The 18,679-nt window shown below is 39.1% G+C and overlaps 3 protein-coding genes across 4 annotated transcripts; all 3 read right to left on the bottom strand.

Annotated features, from left to right (window-relative positions):
- Window positions 1-3,134: 3,134 nt before the first annotated feature.
- LOC137890787 (E3 ubiquitin-protein ligase TRIM21-like) lies at window positions 3,135-5,900 on the bottom strand. Its single transcript, XM_068734999.1, has 2 exons — window positions 5,801-5,900; window positions 3,135-5,417 (listed from the first exon to the last, which is right to left on the bottom strand). Exon 2 carries the CDS (start codon window positions 5,406-5,408, stop codon window positions 3,765-3,767), a length of 1,644 nt encoding a protein of 547 aa, XP_068591100.1. The 5' UTR covers window positions 5,409-5,417; window positions 5,801-5,900; the 3' UTR covers window positions 3,135-3,764.
- An 853-nt stretch (window positions 5,901-6,753) lies between these two features.
- vps26c (VPS26 endosomal protein sorting factor C) lies at window positions 6,754-13,201 on the bottom strand. 2 transcript variants are annotated; one of them, XM_068735035.1, is made up of 8 exons: window positions 12,999-13,201; window positions 11,410-11,553; window positions 9,798-9,947; window positions 9,389-9,469; window positions 9,179-9,253; window positions 7,803-7,953; window positions 7,512-7,664; window positions 6,754-7,017 (listed from the first exon to the last, which is right to left on the bottom strand). In XM_068735035.1, the coding sequence occupies exons 1-8, from the start codon at window positions 13,053-13,055 to the stop codon at window positions 6,935-6,937; spliced, it is 894 nt and encodes a 297-aa protein (XP_068591136.1). In that variant the 5' UTR covers window positions 13,056-13,201; the 3' UTR covers window positions 6,754-6,934. The 2 variants fall into 2 exon arrangements, with proteins under 2 accessions (XP_068591136.1, XP_068591137.1); XM_068735036.1 differs by having other exon boundaries at window positions 7,516-7,664.
- Window positions 13,202-15,126: 1,925 nt separating this feature from the next.
- Window positions 15,127-18,130, bottom strand: kcnj15 (potassium inwardly rectifying channel subfamily J member 15). The gene is made up of 2 exons (XM_068734988.1): window positions 17,840-18,130; window positions 15,127-16,621 (listed from the first exon to the last, which is right to left on the bottom strand). The coding sequence occupies exon 2, from the start codon at window positions 16,599-16,601 to the stop codon at window positions 15,579-15,581; it is 1,023 nt and encodes a 340-aa protein (XP_068591089.1). The 5' UTR covers window positions 16,602-16,621; window positions 17,840-18,130; the 3' UTR covers window positions 15,127-15,578.
- Window positions 18,131-18,679: the final 549 nt, after the last annotated feature.

The following is an 18,679-nucleotide window of genomic DNA, read 5'->3' as shown; positions in this document are numbered from 1 at the left end:
CTCCGCTCTGCTTTCTTTCTTTCTCGATGCTGTAGACTCTGTCTGTTTCTTTCTTTCAATAGTGATAAAAGGACGAGGGCATCAACATACCTCATGTTGTACTTAAATTTAACAGAATTGAGTATTCTTGAATGTTTTATTTTTATTTGTTATTTATTTCATTTTGTTTCAAATTGGACATCTTCAATATTTTAGTTTTTATGTTAGATTATAGCCCAAAGGTCTTTGCTTTAAGTGTTCTTGAAGTTCTTTAATTAATAAATGGAAACCAAAGTTATATTTGACTCCTCCCCTTTTCTTTGCTGATCCGAGCCCGTGACTCAAGAACCGTGATCTGAACCGAACCGTGAGGTTTGTGATCCGTTGCACCTCTAATAGTTAGTATGTTGAAAAAAGAAACAAAAGTAACTATACTATGACTCTTTTTTTCGATATACTATAGCAGGGGTCATCAACTATATTTGTCAGATGACCAGAATTTTACCAGACAGTCTCCTTGGGGGCCGGACCCTTAAATAAAAATTAAATAAAAATCAAATTTTGGTATAACATTATGATTGATGTTTATTGTTTATACTTTTCCATTTCATTACAAAACTGAAGACCTTTACGAGTCAGGCTCCTATCACCTATACCACAGACAACCACCAGGGGTGATAGATATTTTGCCTCAACTCAATTAAGTCAACTTTACTTATAGAGCACTTGGAAAAACAAACACCGAGGAAGTGACAGGAAAGGGTCTCTTAACAGAGGTAAAATGGCGCTCTCAAAGGCTATGAAACGCAAAGTTGATATTGAAAACATGTCCTTCAATAATGACTGGACTGAGAAGTACGCATTTATCATGCCAACCTTCCGAAATGCCTCACCAGAATGCCTAATTTGCAACGAAACTATGTTGCTGTTGCAAAAGAATACAATCTGCGCCGTCACCACGACACTAAACATTCAAATTTCAAGATTTCATATCCTGAGCAGTCAGAGGCGCGTCAGAGAAAAATCGCCACATTGAAATCTGCCTACTCCCGTGCACGTGGCATTATTACTGGAACTTGAACTGATCAAGAGAGAGTAACGTGTGCATCCCTGCAGGCTGCTTGGGTGCTTTGCAGACATAACCGGCCTTTCACGGAAAGTGAGGTTTTAAAGGAGTGCATGATCACCGTTCTGGAGGAACTTGCCCCCGACAAATCAATGGACGGAGTTATTGCATCTGTCAAACAAGTACCTCTATCTGCCTCAACTAATGCACGTCGTGTACACGTTTTGGCGGAGCAAGTCCAGCGAGCTGTCATTGACGGGGTCAAGGAAGCCAAATATATTTCGCTGGCTATTGATGAGTCCACTGACAACACGGATATCTCACAGTTGTGCGTTTTTGTCAGATACTTTGATGGCAAAGATTTCCGAGAAGAGCTGCCGGCATCGCTTCCGCTCGAGGACAACACCACTGCTGACATCATCTTTGGAAAACCGGAGGATTTTTTTTAAAAGCCATGGATTGTCCCTGGATAAAATCAACCTGACAGTGACAGATGGTGCACCTGCCATGATTGGAAAAAATAAGGGTCTGGTGAGCAGAATAAAGACTGTCGCTCCTAAAACTAACGCACTCCATTGTATCATCCATCAAAGCGTGCTGTGCGCAAAGCTAAGTGGGGAGCTCAAAGAGGTGATGGAGAAAACAACGACAATGATTAACCACATCAGAGGAACTTCAAGCACGCGGCACCGCCTGTTCCGCAAATTCGTGCTGGAATCCCAGGCTTCTCATGATGACCTGTTACTCCACAATGACGTGTGCTGGCTTAGTAAGGGCAAAGCACTGGAGCGCTTCGTTGAACTCCGTGCCCAAGTAGTGGATTTTTTTAAAACAAAGTAAGTCCAAAGCGGCAGCTGACCATCTCCGCATCATGCAAGACATGGGATACATGTGCAACGTTGCGTTTTTAACAGACGTTTTCTCCCATTTGAATACACTTAATCTCCAGCTGCAAGGAAAAGACAAATCAGTGGTGGATTTGGAGGAAAAACTTGATGCCTTTGGGAACAAACTTGATCTGTTCCACGCAGATTTGTTGTCAGGGAGGCTGCTGCACTTCAACACACTGAAGACGGTGGGAGAAGGCAACGTAACAGACAAGATGAAGACATTTATCACACAACTAAAAGACAACTTCTCTGCTAGATTCGATGACTTTTTTATTTCCAGGGATGTCATTGGATTTGTGCGTGACCCATTGAACTCGATTAAAACGCACGAGAGGAACCGACTGTCAGCCCAGTCTTTGGAGGACTGTTTGCGCATAAGTCTGACAGTGGGCAAGCCTGATGTGAACAAGTTGGTGTCAGAGGGGAAATGTAACTTCAGCCATTGATGAAGTAGTGTGAGTAGTATTCCATTTCAGCCTTGTGATTTGATTTCGCTATAGCCCACTTAACGTTTTATTTGATGTGCAAACATTATTTGTGACCTGTTTTGTTCTGGTTCCAGGCTATTTATTCACCACGCTATTTGAAGTTGTGCCAGATCGTTTTTCCTCCTTTGTTAGTCCTGAGGAGTCTGCTAGTTCCAAGCATGTTGTTGAGACTTTGAAATAAAAACCAAATGTTAAGTAAGGGCATGAGGAAAAGTTATGTTTTAACAAAAACTGTGTGAAACAATAAATACTAAACGGTGTAACGAGTCTGTCCTCATTTCGGAGTGTAGCCTAAATAGAGTCATGAATGGTGGTGATTACTGATAAGAGACTCAGTTGTTGCTGTTTTTAGTTGCTTTAATAGTGTGGAATAGGCCGACATATTTTCTCTTTGATCCTCACAATTTTGGAATCCGGTCGCGGGCCGGATCGAACGGCTTGGCGGGCCGCCAGTTGATGATCACTGTACTATAGTATATCAAAAAAGTATAAAAAGTATAACTATACTATAGTATAGTATATACTTTTTGATATACTATAGTATGTTGAAAAAAGTCAAGATAGTAAAAAAAAAAAAGTCATAGTATAGTATGTCGTAAGTATATGTACCTCTGAGATGTAGTACAGTAAAAAGTAGTGGAAATACACAATAAAGTATCTCAAAGTTGTACTTAATTACAGTACTTGACAAAATGTAAAAGACAAATCCAGTTCAGAGTTTCTTTGTTTTTATTGTGTTGAGGATTTGTTCACTTTGTTCAGGTTATAAAACAGTCTGCAGAGAGGACGACTGTATGAAATACAAATAACACAATACTAAACTTCTCTTCTCTGGTCACAGCAGCTGAATATTTTATTATTACATTTTGTTGATTCATTTTCTACAAATATTTATTGACCCCTAAAAACATACCAGACAGACCCCTTGATGCTTCTGTTAATTCAAAAATAATACAAAATAAAACCCTTAAACACCTTTTTTTAAACTAAACAATAAGTGTTTCATGACTTTCTCCAATAATTTGATCCAGTATTCATAATGTATTATAAATACAATAATCAGACATTAAACATTCTCATTTGACACCCAGATATTTAATGAATGTGTAAATGCTTCTTATTCCTGAGTACATTGTTTGTGATGATTCAACAGACTTGAAGGCAGGTTATGCAGTTATTAATATCTGTGTGTTGGAGTAGTAGAAAGACATTTACAGACAAATAGGAAGAACCATTGATCATAATATGAAGAATCAATAAAGTTTACACCGTAAATCACCAATAATATAGATTTGTTACATTAAATGAAAGAGTTTCTCTGTAGAAGATCAAGTGTTTGTTCTACTCAGTGTGATTGACAGGAGAGATGATCAGAGGAGCAGAGTTTTTACCACCAAGATTAAGACTAGGACCAAAGTATGGGTAGAGTTTCTCAGTGAAGCAGCAGCCAGTAAAGGAGTAGATAAGAGCTGCAGACTTAACGTCATAGAAGGAGACCAGACCCTCCTCATGATCCACAAACACCCCCACCTTCTGAGGCCGAGACTTCAGAGAGAGACGGACTGAAGGGTCAGCAAGAGCTTTGTACTCATTCTCATTCCTCAAACATATCGTCCAGTAACCTTTCTGAGGGCTCGCTGTGATGTTTCCCTTCCTGTTGATCGACTCTCTGGCCACTCCTAAAGCCCACTCAGTCTTCCCTTCAACCTGAACCTCGTAGTAAAATCTTCCTGAAGAGAAACTCTGCTTTGCTAAAACATTAACACAAGAATTAAATCTCTCTGGATTGTCTGGAAGATTCTTCCATACATCACCAAGTTTAACTTGTTTTCCATCATCAGACAGGATGAGCCAGGGATTTGCTGTATCAGGATCAAGAGTCACATCCACTGCAGACTGCTGGACCCTCTTCAGCTCGGCCTCAAACAGCTTCTTCATCTGTTTACTGATCGTCTCCTCCAGCTGATTCACAGCTCTCACCACAGTCCCCTCATATGAAGGTGGACTGACTCTGACTCCTGTCCAGTTCTTGGTGGGTGGAGCAGCGTTCAGGCTCCTGAAGCTCTGGAGGAGGTGGAGGTGGTCTTCAGAGCAGGAGAGCTGAACCACCTCAGTGCTTCTCTTCTTCAGCTCACAGATTTCATGTTCCAGCTCTTTGATGAAGCCTTCAGCCTGTTTCTCTGTCTTTCTCTGCTTCTCTTTGATCGTGTCGATGATCTCGGCCTGGCTTCTCTCAACAGACTCCTTCAGAGCGGTGAAGACCTGAACACCTTCTGCTATCTCTCTGTCTGCATCTTCCTCACTGAGCTCCACTGAGTGTTTGATCTCCTGAATCTTCAGTCGTCTCTTCCGGATCATCTGCTGGATTTCAGTCTCAGTCTTCCCCAGCTCGGCCTTCTTTCCTTCATATTCTTTTTTCAGAGGAACAACATCATGGTTCTTGTGGTCTAAAACAGTGCAGAGCATGCAGACACACATCTGGTCGGTCTTACAGAACAGCTCCAGCAGCTTATCGTGCTCCGTACACATCCTGCCTTCCAGGTTCTCCACAGGGTCGATCAGCTGATGCCTTTTCAGACCTGACATTGTCAGATGAGGCTCCAGGTGAGTCTCACAGTAGGAGACCAGACACACCAGGCAGGACTTCAGGGCCTTCAGTTTGGTTCCAGTGCAGACGTCACAGGGAACTTCTCCTGGTTTGGCAGCTTGTTGCTCTGAGCTGCTGCTGCTGGCTTTCTGTTGAGCCGACTGTCTGAACTGAGCAGCCATCTCAGAGATGAACGTATTGACCCGCAGCTCAGGTCTAGAGTTGAACACCTCTTTACAGTTTGGACACTGAGTCTGGACACTAACGTTCCAGTGTTCAGTGATGCAGGTTTTACAGAAGTTGTGTCCACATGGTATGAGGACTGGATCAGTGAACACATCCAGACAGATGGAGCACAGGAACTGATCTTCAGTCAGCAGACAGCTGGCAGCAGACATATCTACACTCTGAGGACAACAAGTGTGGAAAAACAAAACTGTTATCACATCTTTAGCAGCAGCAACAGAGAGTGTGTCAGGTACTGTCTTCACATTGTGGGTCTGTGTGTGTGTCATCATGGTAGAATGTGTCCTGGAGACACCTACTGTAGAGGAACTACTACAGAAGAGGGTTTGAGTACTTTAGAAAGGTGATCGCAACATAGAATTTAAACACACAGAGTGATCCTCCATTACTGCCACATCACACATTAAATCAAAATGGAGTAGCAGCTAGGCTAGTTAGCCTTTAGCAGGCCTAGTTTATCTGCTGTTACTTTCTTTGTTATGGATCCTGGTTTGAACTCACTTTTGACCAAACGTTGAGTTTCTCTGTAGAACAGTGTACTCACCACAGTTTGTCAGAGACTCTGTTGTGTTGTTGAGAAGAAGCTGCTGGATTCAGTTGAATGTTTCTTTAGAGAGAAACAGAGAGACTTGTCTGGACTGCAGCTCTGCTGTCGCTCACACTAACTTTCACTTTCACTTCAGGAAAAGTGACTCAGCAGCTCTCCTCTTTCACAGTTGCTCCTCCTCTCAGTGAAGCTCTGTGAATGAGCTTTTACTGCCTCTTTGAGGAATAACTTGACATTCAAACAACTTATTCCTTTATTTTGTGTGTGTGTGTGTTTTAAACGTTAAATCTGAAATACTGTGTGTTTTTTTTTGTGTCACAGAAAAGTTGATTAAAAAGTCACAAAAAAAGTAAAAAAAGTCCTTCACCGATTACGTCACAAAAACATGTCAGAATAGTATCTCACACAAAAAACTCATCAAATAATGACAAAATAATGATAAAAAATAAAAAATAGTATGTTGAAATAAATTCATGAAAAACAAATCTGTATAGTATATAAAAAAAGGTTTTAAAAGAAAGTCATGGTATAGTATGTCAAAACAGTAAAAAAAATTCATAGTCATGTAGTATTTTGAAAAAATGTCACGAAAAAAGTCATAGTTGATTTGTCGAAAAAAAGTCAGCATAGTATGTTGAAAAAAGTAAAAAAAAGTCATAAAGAGACAGTGTCAACAAAAGGTCATTAAAAAAGTCACAGTATGTCAAAAAAAGTAAAAAAAAAGTCATAGTATAGTATGTTAAAAAAGTAATAAAAAAAAAAAAATCATAGTATGTTGAAAAAAAGCTTATTAAAAGTCATAGTATAGTATGTCAAAAAAAGTAAAAAAAGTCATGCCATAGTAGTAATAAGTGGACTTTGAGCTGCAGTTGTTTTTTATCAAACTGCCTCAATATAAGAATAATATTAAAAAATATCCAAAGTTTCAAAAACAGAAACGTTCAATGATATACTTTCAAAAATGTGACATTTATTATAACTTGAAAAAATAACAAAAAGGAATATTTTTTTTTTACACTTTTGGTCACAATCATGAATGACCGAACATTGGGTTTTCTTTAAAGTCAGATAATTAGCATTGTGAGAGGAACTGTGTGTTGTAGGGACCATTATTAACGAGCTCCTGTGACTTCAGACTCTGCACAGCTTCAGCGGGAAGTTCTCTGTGATCAGGTGGTCGTCATGAAGCACGATGACGACGTTCACTTCAAACTCTGAAAAGGAAACAAAGAAACAAAAAGTTCATAAAAAAAAGTTACAAAAATGTTCAAAAAAAGTCCTTTACGGATTACGCCACAAATTTCTGTCACGTGACTGTTGGTCTCAGCCGAGTCAATCGTGGCTTCCTAGTTACACTGAGGAGCGCAGAATTTAATGTTTTTTACAGAATCTGTTTAGAGTAAACGGTTTATATGAGGCAACATTTTAAATGAGACATGTAGAGCAAAATGTTTTGATTAAATATCCCAATTTTAAGCTTTTCTCGGTTGTTTCTGATGGAAGCGTTGGTCACACACGATGTGTTCAAGGACCGTCCGAAAGAAGAAAATCTGACGATTAGATTTGGTGAGTCTTTAAAAAAAACAACAACATGCTTTTCCATCCTGCCGATAGGTTTTTTTTTTTTTTGGGGGGGGGGGGGTTCAAAGGGTTAACCAGTGGAACCAGTGAACCGGAGACCAACAGCAGACTTGGAGGCGTCACTGACCCACTTTGAAGTTGGTGGTCTCCAGTGTGGGGCAGGTGAACAGCCGGGGGAACACCATGTAGATGGGGATCGGGAGGCCGTGGCAGATGTCGCCTTCAGCTATCTGGATGTTCTGGATCTCCGTGGCGTCTCTGGCGTAACCTTCAGCGCAACCTGAACACGCACAGGCGGACATTTTAGGAAGAAAAACAAAAAAACAGCAGCAGCTCCAATCACGTCCCAACGCGGCGTGAAACTCACCGCAGGTTTCTACTCACCGCAGGTTTCTACTCACCGCAGGTTTCTACTCACCGCAGGTTTCTACTCGCACGAGCTGCAGCTCGATGCTCTTTATGGGGACCTCCGAGTTCTCCACCATCACCTCTCCGGTCAGCGGCTGGCTGATCACACAGTTGGTGGCGTCCAAATTGCCTCGGACTAGAAACTTCGGCAGTAAACTCCTCTGAAAGGCAGAAAGAAAGTTCATCGTCTCAGTGCAGATTTCTAAAAATAAATAGTTCACCATAAAACCATATAAAGTATATTTATAGTACTCTCCTCCACGGGCTCTTTGTGGTCCCAGAGAACGTTTGAATAGAGCGCCACGAAAATGAACGAATATCAGAGTCCGAAACACAGAATACGGTTTAATATAAATTCTGAAAACTCCTATTTTTCCTAGCCTATAAATAAATAAATAGAATCAAAAATTATGACAATTGGACAGAAAAAGAAATTCTAAATGTAATCTTTTTAGTTTGTTAGTCATCTACAGCGAAACAAATAATCGTATTTCTGTTCAAATATTTGCTTTGATTCAACATTATTTTGGGGTATTTGTAGTTTGAATTATATATTATGAGCTGCTTAGAGTGTTAGGAAGTTAAACAAGTCGTAATTCATCTCTAATATCTATTAATCTATTCATTTATATTAATGTGAAAATATCCTTCAAATAAACTGGATGTATTCAAGTTTCTCGCCAAAAACTACATTTTTAAATATTGCTTTTGAACACATCAGGATAACGTTGTAATTTAGCGCCACAATGAACCGGACGTTAACTCTGTTACCAGCAGGACTGTCATAGAGAGACTCCACAGCATGAATATAATAATTACAATATAACAGGCCCTCATTACTCTTGTATTTAATCTTGGTGTCGTTTTACCTTTTCTATATTTCTTTTTGCTATCGTTATATATTTTGCAGTAATATTTATTTTACACTTAATAATTGTTGATATATGTTTTATATATATATATATATATATATATATTCTATTTATTTCTTTGCTTTTCTTCTGTTGTAATCTTTAGTTAAACTCTGGCACAAGAACTTCCGTTGAGATTAATAAAGCTCTATTTTATGTGATCTTATTAAGTGAGTTGTTAAAGATTACCACGCTGCTAGCTTACGTTAATTAGCCAAACTAGCACGACTGTGCCGCCAACAGCTGACGTGAATGTTTGTCGTTCACAGTGTGAATAGCTTGATGAGGGAACGGCTGTACACTTTTTACTGAATATCTAATAAAGTCCACATGTATTTTAGTAAGCGTTAATGTCGAGCCCTGAAATAAGAAACTTTCTGTGCAACTCATAAAGAGCGTATGGAGGTATTAAACTTAAATTCCCTTTGAGTGAAAACAACGGCATGAGGAAATGCAATGAGGTCACTTTTCTCACCTCGCGGGTGTTCTGCAGGGTTGCTGGAGTGATGGTGAAGTTGACCGGAGTGGGAACAACTTTAGCTTTCTGAGGCTGCAAATCAAAACAGGGCAACGCGTTAGCTCAACGCGGCTAACGTATATGAGACGCGATAAAACGAAAGAGTAGAAATAGAGAAATAGAAAAAGCTTTAAACGGTCTTGTTTAAATGAAATGCGTCTCCCTCACCTGACTGTGAACGATGAACTCACAGTTCCTGCTCAGGTCTTTGGCCAGCAGGGGGCGCTTCATGTCACAGCGGAGGGAGTACTGAGGAGAACGAACGTACCACAACTATTTGAATCTTTAAAATATATAGATGTATATACTTATGAGGGTCTTTGTTTACATGTCACATCTCTTATGACGATTGCTTTTTAGTGTGCAAACAAATAAATAAAATAAAATAAAATATTTTAAAATTCATGAAATGAAGGATGTAGCTGTTGGGAGCTGGACGATGCTACGCTACGATTGGCTAGTCTGCATTCGAGGGGCGGGACTTAGCGGTGTAATATATTTTTGAATATGCGTCGCTGCCGGTTCCTCAAACTCTGGTAGAACACGGTGGTAGAGAACCCGTGCGTCCCTCGCTCACCTGGATGTTGACGAAGACTCCGTGGTACGTCTCGTACAGAACCTTGTTTCCTTTGGTGTTCAGAGGGAACTCAAAGGGGATCTCCGTCTTTCCTCCGGGGATCTTTCCTGCTTTGGCCACTTCAATGGTGCTGCTGATCAGCTGGATGGGCTGAGAACACAGCAGGTCTGATCAGTGGTGTAGTACTACGCCTCAGAGGTACTTTTTACTGTAATACGTCTCAGCGGTACTTTTTACTGTAATACGTCTCAGTGGTACTTTTTACTGTAATACGTCTCAGAGGTACTTTTTACTGTAATACGTCTCAGTGGTACTTTTTACTGTAATACGTCTCAGCGGTACTTTTTATTGTAATACGTCTCAGAGGTACTTTTTACTCCACTACGTCTCAGCGGTACTTTTTACTGTAATACGTCTCAGCGGTACTTTTTATTGTAATACGTCTCAGTGGTACTTTTTACTGTAATACGTCTCAGCGGTACTTTTTACTGTAATACGTCTCAGTGGTACTTTTTACTGTAATACGTCTCAGCGGTACTTTTTACTGTAATACGTCTCAGTGGTACTTTTTACTGTAATACGTCTCAGCGGTACTTTTTACTGTAATACGTCTCAGTGGTACTTTTTACTGTAATACGTCTCAGAGGTACTTTTTACTCCACTACGTCTCAGCGGTACTTTTTACTGTAATACGTCTCAGCGGTACTTTTTACTGTAATACGTCTCAGCGGTACTTTTTACTGTAATACGTCTCAGCGGTACTTTTTACTGTAATACGTCTCAGCGGTACTTTTTACTGTAATACGTCTCAGCGGTACTCTTTACTGTAATACGTCTCAGCGGTACTTTTTACTGTAATACGTCTCAGCGGTACTCTTTACTGTAATACGTCTCAGCGGTACTTTTTACTGTACTACGTCTCAGTGGTACTTTTTATTCCACTACGTCTCAGTAGTACTTTTTACTCCACTACATCTCAGTAGTACATATTGTACTTTTGACTGTACTACATCAGGGTAGTTCCGTCTATAAAACATCATATTTTATCATCACTTTATAAGTTTTTCAAGTAAAAATCTAACTTTGTAAAGTAACTTGAGCTCTCAGACTAATGTAGAGCAGTAAAAAGTACAATGTTTCCCTTTAAGGAGTACAAGTGTTAAGTTACATAAAATAGAAACACTCAAGTAAAGTACAAGTACCTCAGATTTGTACTTAAATACAGTCCATGTACTTAGTTACTGTCAATCATAGAGTTGACTCAATGTGTTGAAACCCTCGGTAATTTATCTACAAATTGTGAATATCTGGGATGTAACAAGTCATTACATTAACGATGAATATGTTGATTATCTTAATTCATTCATTAGTCCATCACCTGTTCCCAGAAGGACGTCTTCAAAATAAATAATATTCAGTTTAAATGACATAAATCAGAGAAAATAGAAAACCATCACATTAAAGGAGCCGATACCTGAGATGGTTCTGCTTCGTTGTGAGTTTTTTTTTTTTTTTTTTTCCTCAGTGAGGGTTTTTTTTTTTTTTATCTGAACACTCGGTGAAGAAGACCTCAACCTCCACTGCACACTACTGTCACTGAGTGCGTCTTCACCTTGACGGAGTTGTAGAAAGCCTCGAAGACGCCGACGCTCTTGGAGCTGAGCTGCAGGTTCACCAGCCCCTCCATGTTCAGAGAGATGCCGTGATGCTGCAGCGCCTCCTTACACACCAGCAGGACGACGCCGGCCACCGCCTCCTGCAAACACACCGGCTCTGATAGAATGAACTAGAACATGATAAATGAACTGCGGTGTTACACCAAATTCTGTCACCCACAATACTACAGTTTTATTACAATAACGGTAGAAGAAGCTGCAGTTATAGAAGTAGCAGTAGTTACAGTAGCAAAATAAGCAGTACTAGCATTGGTGCTAGTACTAGCGATTGTAGTATTAGCAGTAGTTATAGTAGGAAGGATGTATTCAGATGATTTACTTACAGAAACACAGTAACACAGCGGTGTTAGATAACTAATGTCGATCAAGTTGAACAAGGGTTTGCATAGTTTTAGCTAACATACACTACTGTAGTTACTGGAATGTAACTAAGTACATTTACTCACAATAAAATCACAATTATAAAATGTGTATTTCCATTTTATGCTACTTTACACTTCTACTCCACAACAGGAGGTAAATATTAGACTTTTTACTCCACTATAATTTATTATTAAGCTTTACAGATTTAGATTATTAATACAGAAAATACTATTTCCTGTTTTAATACTCGTCAAACGTGACAAATACATCATCAGTCATCAAGGGTAAAATCATAAAAGTCTTGTGTTTATAAGTTTATTGAAGTAAACGTATCAGCATCAAAATATACGTAGAAAAAGTAAAATGCAGAATAATATATATAAATATATATATATATATATATATATATATAATTATATTGATTAATTTATGTGTTCATGTTGCAACCAAGTTCAGTTACTATACTGCTGTGTAGTTTAACCTGTAATAATAATAATAATAATAATAATAATATATCATAATGTATTAGTTGATTTATATTGTGTATTAATATAAATCTACAAAGTAGCTAAAGCTGTAAATGTAGATGTAGTAAAACTACAATATTTTGATTAAATATTAATTAAAAAATATAAATAATTAAAATAGTAGAGTATGAAATAGCATACCTTTAAAATTAAATAAAAGTAAATGTAGCTAAATTTATATTTTAAATACATTAAATATATATGTATATAAATAATTATAATATATATTTAAATATTAAATATACATTTATATTTATATAACTAATTATAATATATTTAAATACTATTATATATATTTATATAACTAATTATAATATATATTTAAATAATATTAAATATACATTTATACATTGAAATTAAACTTCAGTAAATGTATTTAGTTCAATTTAAACACATAAATTCAAACACATCGCTAATCAGCTGTTGGTCACGTGCTGAATCAGCTGTTGGTCACGTGCGGACAGGAAGCCGCCTCCTTCTTCCTAGCTAACTATCAAGCTAACTGTTATCGTAATAGAATACAAGTCTTTAACTTTACGTTAAACACCACGACAGTGACGTAAAATAAACAACCGACAGAAGCAGCTCGTTAGCTAACCGAGCTAACTAAGCTAGCTGTGGTTAACGTCACTTACCCCTTCATGGTAAACTTTGTTCGCTCTTTTCAGCCTAATATCCAGAGTGACGCTCATCTCGGACCATCACGCGTCAGACAGACATGTAGAAGAACTTTCCCGGGCTACGATTAGCCAAAAAAAAACGAAGAAATAACGAGTTTTAACGAGAATATCGTTCACTCGACCGGTTTGTGTTCCGCTCGGCAGCAACGACAGTACGACTTCCGGGTCCAGTTCTTCAGAATAAAAGCGGCATTTTCAGCCGAAAAGGCTTCCTTGGTTTAAATCATTCAAAGTAAAAGTATTCGTTTTGCAGAGTGGCCCATTTCAGAATACTATATACAGTATATCATATTACTGGATTATAATTATTGTTGCATTAATATATCAATAAGAGATACATAAGACATTTTTTAAAATGACACTTGAAAACGTATTTATTCAGCATTGACATTATCTTAAGCATATTTTTATTGTTCTTATGTCCTTTGTTTTGTTTTTAATTCTATGTTTACATTATTGTTCTGAGCAAACTAGTTCTTGACTCTTTTTAGTTGTCGTCCGTGTGATTTCTTTGATTTATCACGCTGTATTTGTACTTGTTTTAATTTGTTTATTTATTATCTTGTCACTTTGAACTATTTTAAGTCATATTTCTGTCACCAAGAAATGTGCACAACAAGGTGAAACGTTTAAGTTGAATCCATGCAGGTTACTCTCGGTTTGTTGTCCGGTAGATGAAGAGCAAAGTGTGTGTGTGTGTGTGTGTGTGTGTGTGTGTGTGTGTGTGTGTGTGTGTGTGTGTGTGTGTGTGTGTGTGTTAAATGCAACAACAACAACACAAACATAAGATGTTTAAAATAGTATATAATAGTTTCAACTGGAACTACTTTCTGCTGAAGAACTAGTCCAAATGAAACCTGTTGACGTTGTTTTTTTAATTGTTCAAGGCTGTGAGCACCTCGGGTAGAACTCAGTACCTCAAAACCCAAACAATCTGCATGAATTGATTCCAATCGAGGGAAGTAGGAACATACGTTTGTTTGTTTTCGGTTCTTTGTCGTATGGGTCGACCAACCCTTTGAAATGTACTCGTAATCTGACCACATTTAAAATCTGCTGCTGCAGTTGTTTGAAATGCTCCTCTTTATGTCAGCAGTTTGCTGCACAGTGGCGACATCTCGAGGTTATTAAAGAATATGCGGCTCATAGAGACAATAGTAAAATAACTCAACTTTAAATGTATTTATTCCTCCGCTGAAGATGCTCTCACATCAGCACTGAAACCTTTACGTGTGTCTTCTAGCTGAGCAGGTTTTTAACAAAGCCGCTGTTGATCACGATGTAAAAGATCAGCCGTGTTTTGGTTTGAAAGATTGTTTTTACCAGATACAGTCACCACACACACACACACACACACACACACACACACACACACACACACACACACACACACACACACACACACACAGTGTGTGTTGCCACAACAAACGCTAAAGACAACCTGAGACGATGGAGCTGGTGGCTGAACCTGTTTAGTCCTTGAAGAGGCTCCATACGTTCATCCATTCATCCATTCATCCATTCATACGTTCATCCATTCTCACTCTTATTTCTGATTCTGGGTCACAGGTGACTGGAGCCAAACCTAGCATGAACTGGAAGAAGTATTAAAAGTAGCAACACCACAGTGTACAAATACTCTGTCACGAGTAAAAGTACTGCGTTCAAAATCTTACTTGAAGTTATTATGAGGAACTTTTAACTGGTGGTGAATCAGTCTCCGTCTCATCATTTATAGCTGATTATTTTTGTGGCCACCAGACCTCACTTTGAGAATCACTGATTTAAAGTACCAAAAGTAAAAGGACTCGTTGTGCAAGAATGTCTCATTTCAAAATAATATTAATCACATTAATGGTTTTCAATGATTGGTGCATTGATGTACAGGAGGAGCTCATTTTAATTATTCTATATAGTGCTCGGTAGATTCATCTATAATAATACATCATAATTTAATAGTTTGTTTATGTTTCAAATTAAAAACCTGAAAAGTTACTAAAGCACTAAAATACATGTCGTGGAATAGAAGTAAAAACTGTACAAAAGTACAATATTTGATAAAATTTTTGCAAAAAAAGGCAACTTTTACTTCATGAAGAAATCTTTATTTACAAAACAAAACCTCTTTTGTACCTCCCAGTGTAATAATATACCATTATTATATATATCTGTCCCTCCTAAAAACACAACAAGCAAACCTTATATATTTGTTCCCATTAATCACGTCATGTACAGCCTGATTTCATTCCCACATAATGACTTTTTGCACTTCTAATAAGTCCTATAAAGACCAGAGGTGGATGTTTGTCCTACATGTCTGCAGCCTGCTCTGACTAGTTCCTCACATCTCTTATCAATTGTTCTGTATTTGCTACATGAATAAAAGTCAATTTTACCGCTAACTATTTACGTTACCTGTATTTAGTTTGGTATATTATCAATATTGTTTTAAATGCAGGATTGTTTATGGTGGATGAAGGGGTGATGGAGTAAATGTTTAAAGGGAGATTCTACCGTAGCAATGACATTCCTCCTCTATTCCTTCTTAAAGTCCTCCTCCAGCTTGAGCTTCTCCGTGTTGTTGCTGAGGAAGGCGCCGTCGTTGCTCCCTTGCACCTTGTCGAAGAAGTTGAAATCGGCCACGTAGCGGCCGCCGGTGGTGCTGAACAGCACGGGCTTGAACTCGTAGCCCCAGAGGATCTCCTGGGGCACGTAGGAGGTGCGGCTCTGGCACGTGGCGGCCGTGGACTCCATGGTGGCGTTGAGGGTCACCAGCAGCTCGAAGTCGCGCGTCCGCAGGGTAACGGCGTTGAGTCCCGCCAGCGGGCTGTGCTCGTCCAGGACGTGGTAGAAGGTGAGAGGGAGGATGAGGAAGGGGCACTCTCCGCTGGAGTCCATGAAGAAGTCCACGGAGCACTGGTGGATCTGGGTCTTCTCGCCTTCCTCCGTCACGTTGGAGTGGAGGAGCTTCCCCGTCAGCTGGCACTGGATCAGGAGGCTCTTCCTCATGTTGGCCACCCTCACCATCAGACACAGCTTGCCCTGGCGCCGGCACACCACCGCCGACTGGCTGAACTTGATGGTCTCCGCTCGCTTCTTGGGGCGGGCCAGCTTGGCCAGGAAGGCGCCCGTGACGAAGATCTCCGCCAGGCCCGTGATGACGAGCTGGGCCACCAGCGTGAAGATGGCCAGCGGGCACTCCTCCGAGATGTAGCGGAAACCGTAGCCGATGGTGGTCTGCGACTCCAGCGAGAACAGGAAGGCCCCCGTGAGGGTCTCCACGTTGACCACGCAGGCCGTGTGGTTGGCGTTCAGACCGGGCTCGAAGTCCCCGTTGCCCATGCCGATGAAGTAAAAAATGACCCCGAAGATGAACCACGTCATGACAAAGGTGGAGGCGAACAGAGTGAGCTTGTAGCGCCACTTCATGTCCACCACGGTGGTCCAGATGTCGTGCAGGTACAGCTTCACCATGCCCTCCACGTTGTCGATGCGCACGTTGTTGTGGCCGTCTTTGGACACAATCCTCCGCTGGACTTCGGTCTTCCGGGTCGCCATGTTGACGATGTACGGAAGGACTGATACAAAAAAAAAAAAAAGGCCCAAAAATAAAGACATTAATATCCAGTGGTGGAACGCAACCAAGTACATTTACTCAAGTAATGAGGTACACTACTTGTACTCGAGTATTATACTACTTTCTACTTCCACTCATCTACTAACTAGTTACTTTACAAATGAAGATATTTGCACACAAAACTGAAGCTTATAAAATATGATGCTTTGTTTGTTTGTCGATTAGTCAAATGAGGAAATTAATTGTTGGATTTTTTTTTTATTAAAATTTTTTAATGTAAAAACATTTCATGGTTCCAGATTTGCAGATTTTTTCTTTAATACTAATGTTAGTAATGTTAATGTTTTAGTAATAATGTTGAGGTTTGGACCAAACAAACATTGAGAAAGTGTCACTTTGGGATCTGGGTAATTGTGACGAACATTTCTCACTATTTTCACTATTTCTACAAACCAAACAACCGATTAATGGAGAAAATAATCATTAGTAGTTCAAAATGAGCTCCAGCTAAACCAAATACAAAAGTAAAATCCTTCTTTTACATTAATGCATGAGTAATAATAATCTAATAATACAATATATAACAGTATTTTGTATTATTTTAACACCTTTAATACATTTTTCTGACTATACTTACATACTTTTACTGAAGTAACGTTTTCGATGCAGGACTTTTATTTGAAACGGAGTATTTTCACAGTGCGGTATTAGTACTTCAGTCCCAGTACTAGTACTAAACTCACAATGTAATACTTGACAATTTGAAAAATACTGTATTTGGTCACAATTGTTGTAAATTTAAAAAAAGTAAATCTATATTTGGATATCTGTCTGAATACAGAGGAGCTAAAGTAAATTAAAGATAATGAACGTAGTAGATATTCTCACAATATTTAAATACCCCAGTACTTCAAAACTGTATTTAAGTACAGTACTGTGTATTCGCTGAAACAATGAAAACAACTTGACGTTCCTTTCATCAAGATTTGCCCTCTGAAGACGACTGAAGTACAGCAGAGAACACAAAAACACCAAATAATACTCACATTCAACTGTAATATTCCACAAAATATAAACACACAAAGCACTGCTCCTTCAGATTACAACACAAAGACATGAAGGTTGAAAGTTAACTTCATGGTGAACCATTGCAGGAGCCCGAGAACATTCGCAGTAACTCTGAATAATCATTGATTGTAAATCAGTGTATCGTACTCACATCCCCGCTGCAGCGTTGAATAGTCTCAGGTGTGTGTGTGTGTGTGTGTGTTTGTCTCAGGTGTGTGTGTGTGTCTGTCTCAGGTGAGTCGCACAACAATCTGTAAGATGAAGCTCGCTGGAGGACATCTAGCTCAGTGTCTTCTTTCTTTCTATTGTCCCCGAGATTGTTGTGAGCGCTGAACTTTGGCACAGTCGTATTCAGAGGCCGGGAAAAGAAAGAAAAAGCCGAGGCGTAAACTCTGGTCGGGAGGTGGGCCGGCTCTACTTCTTCTTCCTCCTCCCCCCCCTCCCCTCGTACCTGTCCACAGGTGGGTTTGTTTTGATCCTTGTTGTTGCTTTACACAAAGCATTTACTGCTTCCAGGTAGTTCTCTCAAGGACATTGTGACTTCCTGGGTGTCAGCGTTAATAAAAAATAAGTAAACAAATAAATAATTAACAAAAAATGACTATGGAAATTACAAAAAGATATATTAAATAAAGCTGATGTGTGACAGTAACCTGAGACTAAGACTGAAAGAAGCTGATGTGGCAGTAACTTCTGAATTACACTCGTTTTATTAAGTTTAAATAAGTAAAAGCTGGGTAAAGTTGAAGAGTCATTTGAAGCTCATTATCTGAAAGCAGTTGAAGTGCGAGTGGCTGAAAATCAGCTAAAGTGAAGCCCTCAAAAGAATTGGTATCAGTTGAAGTGTAAAAACTGAAAGCAGATGTCAGTTTAAGTGTGATTTGATGACTTTAAACACATCAAGTTAGTTTTTTTTTCTTTAAATATGGGCTGAATTATGAGCAAAAATATAAAATCTTAAAATGTGGAGCCAGTGAAAGCAGTTGAAGTG

This window comes from Cebidichthys violaceus, unplaced genomic scaffold (genome assembly GCF_023349555.1).
Source record: "Cebidichthys violaceus isolate CVI_PGR_0920_01 unplaced genomic scaffold, fCebVio1.0.p SCAF_69, whole genome shotgun sequence".
NCBI lineage: Eukaryota > Metazoa > Chordata > Actinopteri > Perciformes > Stichaeidae > Cebidichthys > Cebidichthys violaceus.
This window is presented reverse-complemented; position numbering and strand designations above follow the sequence as displayed.

Excerpts from the sequence above, each read along its gene's own strand:
- vps26c (XM_068735035.1), bottom strand. The coding sequence starts at position 13,055 with ATGAGCGTCACTCTGGATATTAGGCTGAAAAGAGCGAACAAAGTTTAC. Across the intron at positions 7,665-7,802 it reads CGTGCGAGTAGAAACCTGCG|GTTGCGCTGAAGGTTACGCC; the intron begins GTGAGTAGAAAC and ends GTGCGTGTTCAG. Across the intron at positions 7,018-7,511 it reads GACCACCAACTTCAAAGTGG|AGTTTGAAGTGAACGTCGTC; the intron begins GTCAGTGACGCC and ends TTTCCTTTTCAG.
- kcnj15 (XM_068734988.1), bottom strand. The coding sequence starts at position 16,601 with ATGGCGACCCGGAAGACCGAAGTCCAGCGGAGGATTGTGTCCAAAGAC.
- LOC137890787 (XM_068734999.1), bottom strand. The coding sequence starts at position 5,408 with ATGTCTGCTGCCAGCTGTCTGCTGACTGAAGATCAGTTCCTGTGCTCC.